General features: G+C 34.8%; 1 protein-coding gene across 2 annotated transcripts in view; it reads right to left on the reverse strand.

Moving 5' to 3' along the window:
• Window positions 1-19,959, reverse strand: part of Zc3h12c (zinc finger CCCH-type containing 12C) — a 59,601-nt gene that overhangs the window by 17,784 nt on the left and 21,858 nt on the right. The window contains exons 1-2 of one of the 2 annotated variants that reach the window (XM_004666497.2): window positions 16,228-16,330; window positions 8,793-9,544 (exon numbers count right to left, since the gene is read on the reverse strand). In XM_004666497.2, the coding sequence (XP_004666554.1) occupies window positions 8,793-9,544; window positions 16,228-16,251 (776 nt within the window). In that variant the 5' untranslated portion in view covers window positions 16,252-16,330. Of the gene's footprint in view, window positions 1-8,792; window positions 9,545-16,227; window positions 16,331-19,959 lie in introns of those variants that run through there. The other variant, XM_045145623.1, reaches the window with a different exon arrangement.

Consider the following 19,959-nt stretch of genomic DNA (forward strand, 5'->3'; position numbering starts at 1 on the left):
AAGGAATAAATGACAAACATGGAGAAACCCTAAAAGTGAACAAAGATATCTATCACAGGAGACTACTTTTTAATGCATGACATGGCAGTCATGAACAAAAGGAGCACAGGTGTCACTTTTCACCTTCATTGTGATTTCCTCACAATTTTATTTTATTGCAGTCTGTATTTCACACTTGTAAGAAACCTTGGAAATTATAGGTGACCTTTTTTCTTTATATTTTCTAAAATTTATGTTATATATATTATCTATACTATCAGAGCAAATCTATTCTTGAAACTCCCTTCAATAACATATATGGTCTAATTATAAAAATTGTAACTAGAATGGCATGTTTTAATATTCCATATAAATATGGCTTTTCAAAAGTAGGTTAGCATGGTAAAAATATTAATAGCCCCTGAAATTAGACATAAGATTTGCTTTGTGATTTTCTGTGATGTCTTTGAGAAAATTCTTATTCTGAACCTTAAATTTTCATATTTAAAACTGTCAACCATGTGACTGTGAGAAACAAAGCATTATACATAAATAAAATGTCTAGTAAATAGACAACTTCAACAAATATTAGTTCATTTTCTCATGAGTCCTGAGACCTATGGTGCCCTGAGAAAATCGATAAACCCTTAGTTTGAATGAAAATGAAACAAGTAAAATCATTCTTAATAGCTTTAATCTGATCAGAGAGTAAAATGACTTTTACAGCAGTGTATCTGATGTGTGGAGCTGAATGAACAGTTTAATTTCAAAAAAATGGCAACAGGATCAAGGTAATTAGGAGACTCCAAGAAGCAAGAAGACAACCAATTGCTTGTCTCTAATCCTCTCCTTCTTTGATTTAAATGGAAATGACTTGTACAATATGCCTTTATATGGTACCTTCATCAGTAGGATTAAAGTGTGATTATAAAACTTCTAAGACTTTAATGGGTCATTATACTAAACCACACACCATGATGAGGAAATAGCAGGGCTTGACAACAAGCAAAAGTATCTAGAATTTAAAAGTTAAATAAAACAGTCTCTCTCTCTCTCTCTCTCTCTCTCTCTCTCTCTCTCTCTGTGTGTGTGTGTGTGTGTGTGTGTGTGTGTGAGGTAGGGTCTCACTCTAGCTCAAACTGACCTGGAATTCACTATGTAATCTCAGGCTGGCCTTGAACTCACAGTGATCCTCCAAGAAGTATCTTTTTAAAGCTAGAAAAGCTTGCTTGACTCTTTAGTATTAAAGTTCTTCAAGTTTAGATATTATTGTACTAGAGAAAATCAGGGTATATTTAATATTAATCAGAATAATAGCTATATAATAATATTAATAAATAAACAATAAATACTAAATTTATATAGTCTAGGTATCCTTCAAATATTGGAATTATTTTTTTTTTACTATAAGCAAGACTGTCACTAGGCATTTTTCAATGTTAAGTAATTAAAAGAAATTCTCTTAGGCCAGGTATGGTGGCACATGTCTTTAATCCCAGCACTCGGGAGGCAGAGGTAGGAGGATTGCTGTGAGTTTGAGGCCACCCTAGTACTACGTAGTGAATTCCAGGTCAGCCTGGGCTAGAGCGAGACCCTACCTTGAAAAACCAAAATTAATTCTCTTGACAGTTATTCTGTGTATCTTGAGCAGGGAGAAGTGTAGATAACTGACACCTTAAACATGGAAATTTGGAAGGAAGAGGACATTTTACTTTCAATTTTGTAGTCCAATTGAATTTATACTGTATTTGAGAATCTATGATTAAATCCATGCTCCTGACTCATGGGTATTACAGTTTTTCCCTTTGGAACTGAAGGCACATAACTGTGTGTTTACTTATTTAGGTATGCCTGTTTCATTGCCCTATGTTACTCAGCTTTATTGTCTATGATCTCTTTTCACTAACACCAAGATAATTGTAAAGCTAAATCTAGTTCTGTGGGTGCTAAATATTGACCATGCCACAAAATAGTAGATCCATGTTGCTACCGGTCATTTAAGCTACTGTTTACCAAGTTGTGTTCCAGACAGACAACCCAATTCACATAAAATTCTGCTTTTATTTCTTTGAAAGACCAGGCTTTAATGCAAGTTTGCAGAATTGTACTGCACTAAGGGTAAAAAAAGTCTCACTGATTTAGATAGGGCAATGAAAATCTTCAATAATAGAACATTCAGACCAATAGCAACCATTTTGACTTGAAAAATCTGTGTATGATTTCTAATCAAGCTTCAGAACAAATGCTTGATGATTCATTCACCTGGAATACTTTTATACATCCCAGTTGACATTTACATTTATACTAATATCAGCTGCTTTCCTAAAGTCTTTATGTTTTGAAGGGGGTGAGGGGAATATAATCTGTTAGGTGAATAGATAGCATATTTCTCTGTTCTGTACCATTTGATTGATATGTGAAAGTAATAATACTGTCAACTCATCTTTCTCTAGATGTTCACAATATGCCCACATATTTTTAAGTAGGCCAGTGTGTCCCCAATAATCTTCGTGCCCAAAAGCCTGGTCTCTAAATAACACGACAGAATAATGTTTCTAAAAGTGAAATATACTATGTCACTCTGCCTTCAAATTCTTCTAATGGTTTTCTGCCAGTAACAGAAGTAATACAAATATAGATCCCATTGGCCAAAAGTACCTCATGTAAGATTATTAGCTAACAAAGTATTGATCCTAATATACTATGTTGAAATGTGCACCAATAAAGTCTACTACCATTCAGGAGATTTGTACAACCAAGAAACCTGGGTTCACTGACCAAAATAGAAGACTTGCAATGATGGGACAGGGGGAGCTCAATAGTTTGGTCATATCAAAAGAAGACTGGTGTGCCCAGCTTCCATTCCAATACCTAGCAGGATAAGTTATGCTACAGAGTGGTGTGGAGGAACTGATGAAGTTCTATTATTTTTCTTACCTCTCACAATTTGGAAGAAGCTTAAGTAGGATATGGAGATTTAGTTAATTTTAATGAGAACAGAGACTAAGCCTTAGAAGAATACTAAAGAAATCAAACACTTTTGGAAACCTGGAGCTTCAACATCAACTTGTATTCTCATCCATGATAGCTCACAAATTAGTGCTTTCTTCACAACATATAAGTCATCTAAGCCTAAAACCATAGGGAAATTTTAAAAGTATCCCATTTGTTTAAGGCAATACATGAATTTAAACTAATGGGTACCTATTGATAGAGACTAACTCCATATTCCACTGCTAAGCTACCCCAAGCCATGATTTTGAAGGACTATACAACTATGAAGAGGCAATAATCATATTATCATAAGAAATAATTTAATCAATATGATTAAATATTACTTGGTTTTGTTTCCATGTCTACATCTAGAGTATAAATTTCAGGGCTATATTGGTATGGAATATTATAATAAGGAAAGGTTAGTTAATGAATGAACAATTTGTTCAATAACTTAAGAATATCTTATTTAAAGAACTTAAATTAGCTATAGCCATTTTTTAGAATATGCCAGTCTAGCTGCACTAAATATAAATTCTATTCTGTTCCATTTCAGAAACCAAGCACTTCCTTATTCTTACCACTTTATGAGAAAGTTTAGTGATTTCTCTAAAGTCAGTTCACGTTCTGTTTTAGTTTTGTATAGCATATTGTTGATTGTATACTAGTAGTAAAGTAGCTATCATAAGCTATGAAAGTCTAAATATTTGTCTCTCAATTTCTGCCAAATTGCTTATTCACTGAAGTATATTAAATAAAAAAAATAGTCAAGCTCAAACAAGAAACATGTTCCTCAGGTAACATAAAATCTCTATAATTTTAAGATATGCTATAGGTACTCTGGGGGCAATTTTGGAGTATTCCTAGCTTTAAGAGACCAAGTCTCCCTTATATCACTGTAGAAATCAACAATGAAGACATTAGAGATATAAACTGGATATAAAAAAAGTTATTGTTCATAAGAACAAGATGAACTATTAAGTTACCATGCTCATTAAATGTTCAACTAAAAAGCTGGTATAAGTTTGTATTTGTACTACATTCTGGATTCAAAGATTGGCCTTTTCAAGTAATAGTACCTATAATTTAGTGATTGTCTCTTACATGTCAAGCATGTGTTATCAGTAATCTCTAATCCTAATTAATAAACTGGCAAAGTAAGACTTCTTTTAAGAATTAGAAAATAGTACCTGAGAGGTTAAACACTTGATGAGAATGTTTCAAAAGCCTGTTTGCAGGATATAGTTCAAGGGTACAGTGTTTGTCTAACATGCACAAGGACCTGGATTTGATCCTGAGCACTGAATTAAAAAAAACAAACAAACATATTTTGTAACTTAAATAAAAATGTTATTGCTTTGCTACTTTTAAAGACTCATGTATAACAGTTCTATGGTTGGCAAGAGTATAACATTTTAAAGAAAAAATGAAGTTGGCAGTTGCTAAGATGTAAAGGTTAGAGCAGAGATCAATAAACTATCCTGCTGCCTGCTTTTATAAATAGTATTATGTACACACACAGAAAATGAAATATATTTCCTATATAAGTCATCTGTCAAGAGAAATAAGAAATGAGCCTTTAAACTAATTCCACATTTACTTAGTATATTTAATCTGTTGCATCTGCTAATACTTTATATATAAAATTGGTATGCTAAGCTTAGCATGTGTGAAAAAAATTTAAAAGCAAAAGTATATAATATTTATGCAATATGAAATGGTTGAAATATCTCTGCATCTTTGTTACAGCAAGATCTTGTACCTAACTTAGATATATATATTTTAAGTGGCTTTTAAAAAATATTTTATTTTTATTTATTTGACAGAGAAATAGGGAGGGGGAGAGAGAGAGAGAGAAAGAGAATGGGTGCACCAGGGCCTCCAGTCACTGCAAATGAACTCCAGATGGGTGCACCCCCTTGTGCATCTGGCTAATATGGGTCCTGGGGAATCAAACCTCGGTCCTTTGGCTCTGCAGGCAAATGCCTTGACCACTAAGCCATCCCTCTGCCCCTTAACTGATTTTTATTGTAGGTAGAACTTATAAATGCCACAGTGTAAAAGTTCTCTATAAATTTTCATGAGTTCTAGCACTTTTGAAATTACGGATGTGGTTCAACATTTTATTTTGACTGACAAAATGCTGCTGCTGCAATAAAAAAAAATTCCTGTGAACTTGTTCTCTCCTGAAATGCCTGAAGCACTTCAGTTTAAGTGTCAGATTAAAATATATGATGGAGAAAAAATATGAACCTGCATGGTTCCATCTGTACAGCAAGGGATGCTGATGGAGCCAAAATGATATGGCATAGATGTTTGTTTGTATAATTATATGAAAATGACTGTTTAAAATACTTTAATGATGACATGTATTTTTGCCTGAAAGTTCTCTAGGTAATTATCACCAGGTCAGATAAATAAGGTTTAGAACAACATAAACATTCTCAGTTACCCTGAGATAAATATTACTATTGGGGAGAAGGTTTTAGTCATGTGAGTTCATATGAGGTTGGCTTAATGTTTCATCAGTTATTTTAAATATTTTATTTATTTATTTGACAGAGAGAGATGGGGGAGGGGAAGAGACAGAGAGAAAGAAAGAAAGAGGGAAAGAAAGAGAGAGAGAGAGAGAGAAATGGGTGATCTAGGGCCTTCAGCCACTGCAAAGAATTCCAGATGCATGTGCCACCTTCTGCATATGGCTTAAGTGGGTCCTAGGGAATCGAACCTGGGTACTTTGGCCTTGCAGGCAAGTGCCTTAATTGCTCAGCTATCTCTCCAGCTCTTATCAGTTATTTTAAATGACATTAATCTTAAAAATAATTTTCTGTAAGTTTTATACTATTTTCTCACCTAAGTGTTTTTCTATCCATCCAAAAGTATATTTCTCTTGAATAATTTTTTTCCTTTCTTACCTTTTACATAGTTTTGCTTTGAAATTAAAATTCTCTTATAATACTCAACAAAACCCTTCCCAAACTCTTGCTCCTCATACTCCCTCTGTCAATATGCTAGAATAACAGTTGAGATCCATTCCTTCTTTTCTTAACATTCAACAACTAGTGGCTTGTATCTTTAATACCATATGGTATTCTTGAAGGCAATACTTTCCTGACCATCATGAATTGTGACTTTTTTTTTAGTACAATACAGGATATTCTCTTCTTCACGCCTCCCTCTTCTTTTGGCTTAATGACATTTTTATGTCTCTTGGTTTTTCTAGTAACATATTTTTTCCCCTTAACTAATGTGCCATTCACATGAATGTTTGCCTGAATCATCACATTCTTCTATTTCCTGGTCTAGAAATACCAGTACTTTAATATTAATATTAGATGGGTCTCCATATTGATGATGCCTCTGGCTTTACATGGATATTTGGGATTTAAACCCAGGTTGTCAGGCTTTACAAGCAAGTGCCTTTAACTATTGATCCATCTCTCCAGCCCTGAAAGATACATTTTTAAAGAACTCTTTCTTTCTTTGTTTTGTTTTTTTTTTTTTTTTTTGAGGTAGGGTGTCGCTGTAGCCCAGGCTGACCTAGCATTCACTATGAAGTCTCAGGGTGGCATTGAAATCACTGAGATCCTCCTACCTCTATCTCCCGAGTGCTGGGATTAAAGGTGTGTGCCCATACCCAGCTTGGTAAATGTAATTCTGGCATATAGCCATGACTGCTACATGTTCTCAAGGATCTATGATCTTCTTTACTGCTCTTTTGGCAATTTCATGGCTCTGGACCTATATATTTTCAATATGGCACTCATTCAGTATTCTTGACTGCTATATGGGAAATCATTCTGTCACCAAATATGGGAAAGATCAAACGACAGCCCTTACTGAAATATTTCTCAAAGCTATGTGCACACTTCATCTCTATGGCACTTGTCTTCACCGCATTAGAAGGCATCAAGTTGATCTACTTTATACACACATATCCTTGCCAAGTCAGCTTAAGGCACTATTCTTGACTCTTCTACTTCAAACCCTTCAGTTACCCTTGGATGGCAAAATCAAGTTTATATTCTCTAGCATAACACTCAAAGCCTTGTTGTAGTGCTCAGGATCAAACCCAGAGAAGTATACATAATAGGCAAATGCTCTAAAACTGAGCTATATCCCCATTCAACTTCAAGGCTTTACTAAATATGGCTAGAACTTTTGCTGTTTTTTTTATTGTACGATAAAGAGTGTACTTTGAAATCAGATATACTTAGGTTTGAATAAATGTCTAGCCATGTCAAGTAATTTAAATATTTTATGCTAATGTGCTTAAAAATGAAAGATAATATTGCTTCCATCTTAAAAGGCTATTAGGAGTATTTGTTGGTCCTCAGACTTTATGTAGGATAACTTGGTGTACAGAAGGTAATAGTTCTTAAATTTCAGCATATGTTATTGTCAAAATAAGTAACTTTCTAAATGAAAGTTTGAACTACATCTTGAACTTCAGTTGGTAGGTCTGTGGGGGACTCTAGAACTAAACTAATATGGTAGTCAATAGCTATATGTGCCTCTAAGCACTTAAAATACAGCAATTCCAATCTAAGACAAACTAGCACAGTCAAGAGACTAAATATCATAAGAACAATGTTAGGTATTTTCAACTTAAAACATGATATTCATATTAATTTTAGCTGTTTCTTTTTATTTTATAATGTAAATTCTAGAAAATTTAAAAGAACGTATGTGTCTTGCATTGCATTTCCACTGAACACTGCTAGAGACTATGTACTTTGACCAATTTCTGACTGGGCATCAAGAACTTATGACTTACAGTAGTTCAAGCATAAGCTTTCTCAGAAGACTTAACGTCTTTTTCTTTCAACTCTCATGTGCACTGAATGTAGTAGGTGGGTGACTAGATCCTGGACGAATTTAGATGCTCTTTAAATTTTAAGCCATTTGAAAATGTTAAAAGGTTAACATAAAATGTTAAAATACAAGTTTTGTGCTCATTTTTATTTTCCTGAGTTCCCACAGAATTATTTTTGAATATCACGTCTTCAATGGAATATAAAACTGAAAATTGGGGGCTGGAGAGATGGCTTAGTGGTTAAGTGCTTGCCTGTGAAGCCTAAGGACCCCGGTTCGAGGCTCAGTTCCCCAGGTCCCACGTTAGCCAGATGCACAAGGGGGCACACGCGTCTGGAGTTCGTTTGCAGAGGCTGGAGGCCCTGGTGCACCCATTCTCTCTCGCTCTCCCTCTATCTGTCTTTCTCTCTGTGTTTGTCGCTCTCAAATAAATAAATAAATAAATAAATAAATAAATAAATAAATAAATAATTTAAAACTGAAAATTATAGCATAAGATTGCTCTCAAATCAATAAAATAAACTTCTTTCTCCAGAAGGGTTAGTTTTATTAATGACTATGTTTTTTCCAAGGCAGGTTCTCACACTAACTCAAGCTGACTGGGAATTCACTATGTAGTCTTAGGGTGGCTTTGGACTCACTGTAATCCTCCTACCTCTGCCTCCAGAGTGCTGGGATTAAAGGCACACCCGACATTAATGGCTATTTAGTTTCACGTAGAAATGGGCTATGTGACTAGATTTCATACGGGTGAATGTCATCATTCTCAAGTCATTTTTAAACCAGTATTAGCACTAAACCAGTCAGAGACAGAAAAAAGGGTAAATATATAACAAAAGAGGGTCTCTATTCAGGGACAGAAAGTAACATTTTCTAATGCCAATGCTGAGATGCAGAATAATGGTGAATTCAATGACTGAGAAGGGAAATAGTCACAAAACTAGACATAGCTTTTTAAAGGTGATTTAGTATTAATTCTCAACAAAGACTTTCCTCCCACTTACCTCATTGCCACATTACTGCCATCAATAACAACTGGCCTCAGATTTTCACCATCATCTGTTACAATTTCTTGCATTGGAGATTCAGACCTCTGAGATTCCAGGGATGATGTTTCCCGCATTATACTATTAATGGTACTAATCGTTTGATCAGCTTCACTTTTATTTCCAAGTTTGACAAGTTCTCCCAAAATATCATTGATTAAAGCATCAGTACCAAGTTTGTTAAGCACGAGCTGAACCTGTTCTTCAGAATAACCTAGCTTAAGTGCAAATTCCAGTTTCGTTTGGTATTCTCGTACCACATCAGGGGGTTTCTTCACTTCCTTGGTTGGAGTCTGGGACTCTTCTGGTTTAAAGTCCTGCAAAATTTCATTGCGTTTGAGTAGGTGAGGCTCTAAGCAGGGAGACCTACATAACTGCCTGTGAGTCTTGGTTAATAAACATGGCTCTACTGAAATGCTACTCAATTGTTCTGACTCATGATCAGAATTTGTGCTTTCTTCAGAGTCCCCAGAGCTCACATTCTCTTCAGATACTTCTTTTTCCTCCTTCCCAGCACTAACTGCATCCATTGTTGGTTTTTCTACCATTGGCCAAGGTACAGCTGCACTTATCTGTGGGTCAGTGTTCTCCACATAAAGGTGGTCCAGGTCATGCCCCAGGTGATCCTTCAAGCCCATGAAGCTGTTTCGTGTACTTGACTCCACTTTGCTGCTTTTTCTGTATTCTTGAATACAAATCACCCCGTATTCCTAGAGAAAAATGCAAAATATTTAAAATATTAGACTTGTTGATTCCTGTCTCATTATAAAAGTCAGAACTGCCAAAATACTTTGTATTTTGTCGACAGCCTCATGTCACTTATAGCACTACTGCCAAGACTGCTTCAAATGAAGAAATTACAAACTAGAGGGACCATGTACTTCCTCCCAGGCAACAAAGCAAATAAAAAACTAAGCTGTAGTTTTCACCCAGCTTTTGTCTAACTCCAAACCCATATTTTTCCCACTACATCATGCTGCTTCTCAATCTTGATGGAAGAGGTTTGCCCACTTATGTAGAAACGTGGAATGTTTATCCTAAGGCATACTCACATATTTCACGACAGCTTATATAAACTTTCCTGACAGAATGAATTTAAAAAACTGAAAAATAATTTTAAAGAGGGCTGGGGTATCATACCCATACCCATGTATAAAAGCTGGGTATAATGGCATCTGCCTATATCCCCAGTGTTGGGGAGGTGGAGACAGGCAGATTCCTGGCCTCAATGACCAGTCTAGGCTTTGGTGAGTTCCAGACCAATTAGAAACCCTGTCTCAAAAAGAGATGGATGGCATTTCTGGTCTGTGTTTGTCCTCTGGCCACCACATGCACACATATGTACCTGAACACATATACACACATGCAATTTTAAAGAGACATCTGGGCCTAAAGAGATCAGACAGTAAGTGTTTGGCATGCAAACATGAGGACCTGATTCAGATCCTCAGAACCCATGTAAATGCTGGCTCTGGCAGCACGCGTTTGCAATCCAAGTGCTCAGAAGGTAGAGTCAAGCAGATCCCCAGACAAGCTGACTTGACAGAATAGTCAAATTGGTGAGCTCAAGGTTCAGTGTGAGGCCCTGTCTCAAAAAATATGGTGGGCAGTAATTGACAAAGACAGCTAATATCAATCTCTGGCCTCATGTATGACTGTGCATACACCACATGCACCCCCACACCTATGGAACCCCCCCAAACACACTCACGAGAAAAGAGAAAGCCAGGTAGAAAGAAAACGTTAGCTTATCATACTTGAAAAACCAACAGTTTGGATAAAGATTAACAATAACCTAAAGAAATGCTAGAAATAATCTAGATACTAAAATGAATTAGCTAACAAGGAATTAAATAAACATAAAGTTGGCTGTAGCTCTAGCTAGGTATGTGAAAGTATGTCTGTAATACCCTCACATGAAAAACTGAGGCATGAAGATAAAAACTTTGAGATCAGCCTGGACTACTTAGTGAGTTCCAGGCCAACCTGGGTAAATTGGGGGACAGCCTGTGTTACATGAAGATACCCTGTTTCAAGATTTTTAACAACAGCTAGTTACAGGCTGGAGAGAGAGCTTAGCAGTTAAAGCACTTGCCTGCACAGTGAAAGGACCCAGGTTTGATTCCCTAGTACCCATATAAAGCAAGATGTACAAGGTGGTACATAGATCTGGAGTTCATTTGCAGTGGCTAGAAGCTCTGGCATGATCATTCTATCTGCCTTCCTCTCTCTCTCGGGATATAGAAGTAGGAGGATTGCCATGAGTTTGAAGCCAGCTTGAGACTGTATAGTGAATTCCAGGTCAGCCTGGGCTCGAGTGTGACCCTGCCTCAAAAAACCAAAACCAAAAAACAAACAATAAAATAAAAATGCTAGTTACTACCCATTTAAACATGAATGTAATTCTGCATTAATAATCATGACACTGTGAATACTGAGCATAGTAAAATGATATATTTTTTCACATTATGTTCTCTTATTAAGTGGCAGGGACTTGATAATTTTTTTTAATCCCAAGAAAAAAAAGGCCTTTTAGCTTATATGCACTTCGTGAGAGCAGAGAAATTAAATAGTCCATATGAAGTTAGCAGGAAATAAGTACACTAAATGTTGAATCAGTTACTTGATTTTTTTCTATATGTGTATGTGGTGCGCATACATGATATGTGTAAGAACACGTGTGTATGCATGCATATTGAGGTCAGGGGTTGATGTCAGGCATCTTCCTCAATCACTCTCTACCTTACTTTTGGAGACAAGGCCTTTTTAATTCATTTTTATTTTTAATAAAAAGGTTTCACATGGGGCTGGAGAGATGGTATAGTAGTTAAGGTACTTGCCTGCAAAGTCTAATGACCTGGGTCTGACACCCCAGTATCCATATAAAGCCAGATGCACAAAGTGGTATATGCATGTTTATTTGAAGTAGCTGGAGACCCTGGTGTGCCTCTTCTGTCTCGTCTCTCAATCTCTCTCTGCCTGAAAATAACTAACTAAATAAAAATAATAAAAAGGTTGCACACATAGAACCCCCTCTTCCCTCATCCCTTCAATCTGGCACTTACTGATGCAGGTTACATAAGCTAGTGGGCAAGCACCAGGGATCCTCCTCTGTCTCCCTCCCTGTCACTAGACTTACAAGTGTATGCTGAAACTCCTGACTTTCATATGGGTGCCGGGAATCTGAATATAGGTCCTCATTCTGCATGGTAAGTCCTTTACCATCTAAACCATTTCCACAGCTACTGTTATTTGATGTTCATGGTAGGAAATATTTTTGTACTCTTATCAGATTAATTAGTAGAATACATGCATTTTATTAAAAAGTAACCCTTTCTTCTATCTTCCCCTATAGGGATGTTTTTTAATCATCTAGAATGTTTCTGTGATTATACTATTTTCCCTTAAAACCTGTTGGAATAACTGTTACATCTCTACCAGGGAAAAGTTAGAAAAATAAAGTTACTTTCTTTTGTGCTTCACTGTCGGAACTATATAAACATCAGTAGCTTATTAATCAAGGGTATTCCAGTGTTTTACCAGGTATAATATAAGCAAGACAGTGACTCAATTTGAGGCTGTTATAAAATACCTATTTGAATAATCTAATGAAAACTGTGATGACATTTTCTTTTTTAAACATATTTATTTGAGAGAGAATGAGAGAAAAAGAGGCAGACATAGACAGAGGGAGAGAGAGAATGGACACACCAGGGCCTCTAGCAACAGCAAGTGAATTCTAGACGCATGCGCCACCTTGTGCATCTGGCTTACGTGGATCCTGGGGAATCGAACCAAGTCCTTTGACTTTGCAGGCCTCAGCCACTAAGCCATCTCTCCAGCCCCTGAAGACATTTTCTTAAAGTTTTTCAACTTAATCTTTGCACCAGAAAAGAACAATTGTATGCTAAAAGAAAATGCTAAGTGATTTTCCAAGATATTCAAAAGTATATCTGACAAACTTCAGAGAATCAAGTATTTTTACATAATAAAATGAATTTTATTAACTATGATATATACTACAGAAAAAGCATAAAATCTTTAAAAATGAACTCAAACTAAATTTCCTCACTGTAGAACTCTTCTACATTTCTATATGAGTTTCTTCAGGGTCTAGCCTTTGAGAAAATATGTAACTCTAATATTATTGTTCTGTAAATATAACATTCAATAAAGACACATCAAACTTTCTTAACTCCCATAGGCCAAACTGAAGAAAGAATGCATCCCTTTAAAGACCACTGTATACATCTGCTTCATTATGAAGCTATAACCATTTCATTTTCTCGTTATATGTATATGTTTGGGACCAGTTATTTAGAATTAAAGGATTTTGAAGACAACATTGTATTCGCCATGATTTATTAACTACTGTAATGTGCTAATACCAGAATGCAAGTAACAAATCACAACAGCATCCTAATAATGGGATACAGTTAAAAGAAAATCCACATCATGGCGTTCACTGAGCTCCCACCAAAAGTATCTTAAAACAAGGAAAACCTATTGGAAGTTGGGCTGCCTGGCAACCAGAAGATGGTTGCTAAGCTGCACTCCTTTAACATGCCACCATGAATGCTAGCACGGTGAAAGAATAATTTGGTATGAACAAAAGCCTATAAAAGAGACCAGGACTTAAGTGCGTCTGGTTTACCCTTAGAGAACAATGCAGCTGCCAAACCAATCTGGAAGCTCCGACATCATTGTTCTGTAAACCCTACAATCTGCTCGGACTGCAGGAAGTGCATTTAATGGGAAACATTTTTGATCTCCCCTGAAAAGTTTGGGTTTTGCATAAGTGCTATTGTGAGATAATTCTTTAAGATAATGACTTGCTGACCAAATCCCTGAATTGAACTAGGAAATATTATTATAATATTGAGCAGTGATTTTTTTTGTTGTTCTTGGACCAGTATTAGACATGATGAATACTTTAAAAAAATATAGCCAATGAAGAACATTAAAATAAAAATTCTGATCGAGGGATATGTGAATTTTCTTAATTTTATTTTTCAAGGAACAAATACAAAGTTTACAGTTTTAAAACAGAAAGTCAGCCAACTCTAAAAATGTATATGGATGGGATTTATTAGTTGTTTATATTTTATAAAATTAAAACATTTAAAACTTTTGATAATAGTTAGGGTTATTATATAGTTTTAAACTTGTGATAAACTATGTGATTTATACATGACATTTAAATAAAAGTCTATAAAAACCATGAAGATTTTTTAATGTTAGGGATAAATATAAGCTTGGCCTATTTTTGAGACTAACATTTGAAATAGCCTGATTTGTATTGAGCCAAATGGAAAAGATTTGGCTTTCAAAATTTTGGTCTCTAGAATACTTCTTAATAACATATAATTAGTAGAAGATTGCTCTGTATTAATATGGCACTTTGAAAATCCAGAATTTGACAATATTTTAAAACCATTTTGTAAAAAATTAAATGCCTGGCCTAAAATTTAAAAATAAAATAATTTAGAAAAATAAATATTTTCACAGTCTATAGTATGTTAATGTAGAAGAATATAAAAACTTTATAAATAATTAACATACAAAACTTTAGAACACTGAATAATACATGATCTATACTTTTGCTTAGTGCAAAAATGACTAACATATTTTACAAAAGAAAAAAAGACTTAAATAATATCACTGAATGTTTCTTACTACATGTAAGACAAAAACTTTCTTCCTCATTTCTAAATCATGAGTGATTTAGACTTTTATATTTTATGTGTACTCAAACTCCAGTGATGTAAATCTACACAAAGCTTAACTAAGTAGTAACTAATAAGGGTCACTTTCCTCACTTCATGAAAAACAACATAGTCAATAATTAATAAACAAAGTAGAACAGTGTATTCTCCCAGAGTTACTGTAAAACTGCAAGAAAAGAAATTTAAACTTTATCCCAGGGAATCCATTATAATTGGTGTCCCGTACTACATTCTTGAATACAAAAGGTTAGGGGCACAGGACAAAATTCTATAGATTACCTAAAAGTTAAATACGAGTATTTGTGGAAAAAAAACTAATTATGCTAATTTTCTGATGATGATGAAATATGACTAATTTTTAATTTCCAAAAGAAACTCTGTAATAGCTAAATGCTGGTTTATAATATGAATATATGTATATGTTATATATACATATTATATATACATTAGATTTTCTAATGTGTGTACAGAAATATATACTGAGATGTGATAATATTTATATGCATATAAGATTTTCTGAAAGTTCTCAATAGATAAGTTGGATAAAAATTCACCTCAAACCAAGTAAGACTTGTTTTAAGTATTCTAAAGGGTCTCATAGTAATTGAGAAAATTAGACCATAAACTTGTTACATCCAATTATTTGTTTGTAAAGTTACAATGTCATGAAAGTGGGTCCACGTTATTATCCAAATGGGAATACTAGGAGAACAATGAAAATAAAATAATGAATATGTAATAAATACCTACTGCTATGGTCTCTGTGTATTTAATTACCATTGTATTTGAGTGGGTGCCCTTGTCTGTATCTCTCTAGCTAACAAAAGAAGGATGTCCCTTTGAACAGATTGGTTAATGCTCTAGGGCAACAGATGTCTACTGGAACTGCAGGAGACCAGCAACTGGTGGCCTGCCCATCTTCTGAAAACTTTCAATAGACTTATGCATATGTTCACACAATAGGGCATGTGGTAGAAATGAAAATCTCTTCTTAACCCTTTACATTCTTTCTTTCTTTCCCAACAGATAGATGTCTTTGTATATTCCTCACTTTCCCTTACAGAACTCTTTAAAGCAACTGGAATGACATCTTCAACATATAAAAAATGCATACAAGGGGGAAAAGAGTAGGAAAGGAGAAATTAGAAGCTGTACATAAATATCAAAATCACTGACAGAAGCAGAATGCTTAGTCATCATATTTAAAACTGGCTGCTTGGAATCATCTACCAGTACTAATTCATTTCTGCAAAGTAGGCTTAATGCAATGGAAAACTTATCCAATCGTAACATCACTTTATAGCTCCTAGCAATGTAAATAACACCTTAAGAAACGAGTATATGGCAAGATAAAACCTAACTTCATTGATTAACAAAATATCAGAACTTTGCTACAACTTCACTTTATGTCTAAATGATTGCATGTAATACCTAATAACTTAAAAACATTCACAAAACAATTATTTACAAAAATTCAACAATACCAAAATGTAAAAATCTGCCTCACAGTTATATTTTACAGAATAATCCAATTTTCTGGTATACTGGCACTATGTAATAATTTTCAGGCTTTCATTTGAGGTGATTCCTGTCTTTACAGAGCTCAAAGTACTTCTCTATTTTGGAAGTCTAACTTCCAAAAAGCAGTATGTAGCACAGATACTCACGTTAGCTGGAAAATATAAAGACATTGGTTTCTATAGCAGCTTCAGCAGTTACTTCTTAACACAGTTTTTAGCCACAGACTTCCAGGCAGGCAAGAAGAACAATGAATGGTTGAACAGATGGAATGGCAATGTCTTTGCTTAACCTATTACGGAGTGGAAAACAGCCAATCACAGCCCAGAAAGCTTACAATTAGTTGGTCAGGCAGATGCAAGACAACCTCAGCGCCCTGCGTCAGGTTCGTAGGTTTCTAAGATAAGCAAGTTGATGTCATTCTTGGGTCCGCCTGAGGCAGCATGTGTATTAACAAGGGGTGTGCAGCAACAATAGGCCATGCAAAGCTGACTAGTAGGCAGCTGCTCTATGAGAGCAGAGTCATTAGGGAGCAGGCTGCCAACAAGAAACACCTGGCTTGGGCAGGCTTCAGCTTTTCCTCATAGTTTTTAGTGCATGAAAACAAAGAAACCAATTATATTTTAAAGTAGTAAAAGTTACGTTTCCAAAAAGTTGATGCTACATACTAGTCTATTAGGGTTTTGTTTTTATTTGCTAAATGAAGAAAATGAGGTGTGTCAAAGTGGCAATTAACTACTGCAGAATCGTTTTTCTTTAATAAATGAGTTACTGGTGAAATGAGACAGAAGGTTAGAGTTAATCTATTTCCCTGCCAATAATGGGAAATCTGTATTTTCAAGTGTTTGTTAATATGTTGCAAGACAAAAACTAAAAAGAGAAAGACAGTCAAGACTGCCAACTAGAAGGCATATGAGCTTAAAAAATAATTTTTAAAAGTTCACTAAAAATGTAGTAAAATAAAAATTCAGCCCAACTTTGTGCCAAATGAGTAATATAAACTGTATATTTAATAAAACTACCTTCAGCCTACAATCATCAGAACAGTCCATCTGATCTGTTCCACAGCAGTGTAAAACTCTTTTATTGTGGATCCTAGCTAGCCATGCAATTCAATGCAAGCAAAATTGTTGTTTCAACAAATAACACATTTGTGAAAATATCTTCATTTCATTATATTTTAAAGCTATAACATTCAAATTTCAGTTCAAAATATGTTAATACTAAAAATAATGAGCTGTTTGAAGGGTATAAAGTATTAAATATAAGTCTTCCTGTAAGGAAGTTTGTTATTCCTGATTTATTCCAATGCTCCAGATAAAGCATAATAACTGTAATACTTGGATTACTTTAGATAGCTGCATAGGTTCTACCTTGAATGAATTACTACCCATGTATGTGATGTAGACTACTTATTTATGTGACATGCTATCAACACATGCACACATATATACTTCCTGTTCATTGACTGTAAATTAAATTACAGTGTAGGCAATACATTTTTCTAATATTGGTTGATTAAAAAAGCACTCAGACTTTAAAAAAATTGTATGACTATGAACATTAAAGATCTACAATATAAAGCCTCCCCAAATACCTAAATCAATTTCTTTTTTACATACATAAATACTGGTTATTTACTACTAGGACTACTTATAAAACTTGAAACAAAGATACATTGGTTTGGGACTATTGGCCTTGCCCTATTTTGTTCACTCAAATGCAAATCAGATCTTTTCTCTTTACAAAATAAGAGAATGATCTATTATATATGGTTAACTATTTTCAGTTACCTTAATAGAAATTTTACTGATATCTACCAACAACCTGAAAGTTACTACTTCCATAAAGAAAGGGTATAAAGTATGATTAATTGCAGAGCACTGTATCTGTAGAAGGGTTTCCTCAAAAGAACTTGCTATTTTATTGAAGTGTGCCATTCCAAAAATGCCAGAAAAAAGTGATAATACTTTTGAACTAAATAAAATGTGAAACTAATTTTTAAAGCAAGAACAATTCTTTTTCTGCTAGCCATTATAGTGATATTACTAAAATAGTTAATCCCATGGTCTAATTTCATTAGCCCATTAAAGATCAAGATAAGGAATCTTTAGCACTATAGTTGATTGCAATTTCTAATGTGAACTACACAGAATCCAAAACCTCAGTTTTGGATTAAGCAAATAAACATCACAGAAGTAAATAAAATTGGAATTTATCCTTGCCTTGACTTGTCCCATCCTGGTGGCAATTCTTTTTTTTTTTAAGTTTTAAAATATATTTGACTAATTTATTTATTTGAGAGAGAAAAGAGGCAGAAAGAGAGAGAGAGGGAGGGAGAGAGAGAAAGAGAAAAAGAATGGGCACACCAGGGTCTCTAGCCACTGCAAACAAACTCCAAACACATGCACCACTAGGTGCATCTGGCTTACGTGGGTACTGGGAAATAAAACCTGAGTCCTTATGCTTCACATTCAAGTGCCTTAATTGCAAAGCCATCTCTCCAGTCCAGTGGCAATTCTTTTAAAAGGTAAAAAAGGCACCAACTCTGACAAGTTTAAGTCCTAAGATAAAAATGAAACACATAGCATACACCCATGAAAAGTGTGGACAATTAAAACCTAAAGGGAATCTAAATACCAAAACACTGACCAGAAAGGACAGTAAGATTGCTATTGTTGAGTTTATATTAAAACTGTCTTGTTTATAAATGGAAAACCACTTAGTATGAATGGTACTATCTTTTCCCTTGGGTTTGCTTCCTCTTTATCCCTTGCTACTATAGTTACTACTTTATAGCTTTAATTCAGGAATAGGAATCTCCTCACCATGCCATCATGAGCACAAAGAAAGAAAAAGCAAAAACTACCCAAGAGCTCAGCAGGCAACCTCATCTATAGCACTGGATTAAGCTTTTTTATTTTTCAAACAGAAAATAAAGGTGGCGATCTAAAAAGCTAACCAGATCCTGTGGTGGTATTTAGACCATCTCATTGTGAGTATTGGATAATGTTAAGCACATTGTAACATCTGTAGGTAAAAGAGGGCCCCTGTCCGGCTTTCTTGGTCACATGAGTATGGTGCACTTTCCACTGCAGGACAAGTATTAACAGCTGCACTGACCTCTGTTTTTGGGTCCCTGCATGACATGACTAAACACAGCGCACACATATGACAGGAACAAAACAAAAATGGGGGAATAAGGAGAAACCAGTATAGTCTTAGGTGTTTACTAAAATTTGTCAATGCAAAGGGTTGGTCTAACACTTGAAACCTGGATCTCATATATTTCTGAGGCATGAAAGGAAAAGCAATTCTCTTAGCAGTGGTGATTCAAATGGACTTCCTGGTACCTCTCTCTTAATATGGACTTACTCCCTTTTAATATATAGTGCTTCTTGACCCTAAAAATCACACCATGGAACTTAAGATTAGTAGGTCAAATTTCCCCAATTGCCCTGCCAAAATTTACATTTTTAACCAAAATCTATTATTATTATTATTTTTGAAAGTTAAATTAGCCAGGCTTCTAGCAATAAAATCTAATCCATATGTAAAAGATAAGAACAAATCAACTAGGTACTAACTTTATTATCATCTGGAAGTTTTATATGAGGAATTCATGAGATCTTTATATATAAAATTACTTTTCTAAGTGTTACTCAAAACTTTATACCATAAAACAATGATGAGAATAGTGACTTTATGAACTCAAGACAAATGGCTATAGATCTGTGTAGTACTAGTTAAAGAAAGTCATACAGTCAATTGGCACAAGACCTGGAAAATAATCTCTGACGTCCCAGTGAGAGAGATTTCTGGAGAAAAATGCACATTCCCCTAATTCCCCCTGGCCAAGGAAAACTAGAAAGAGGCAAATC

This window comes from Jaculus jaculus, chromosome 3 (assembly GCF_020740685.1).
Source record: "Jaculus jaculus isolate mJacJac1 chromosome 3, mJacJac1.mat.Y.cur, whole genome shotgun sequence".
In the NCBI taxonomy this organism is placed as follows: domain Eukaryota; kingdom Metazoa; phylum Chordata; class Mammalia; order Rodentia; family Dipodidae; genus Jaculus; species Jaculus jaculus.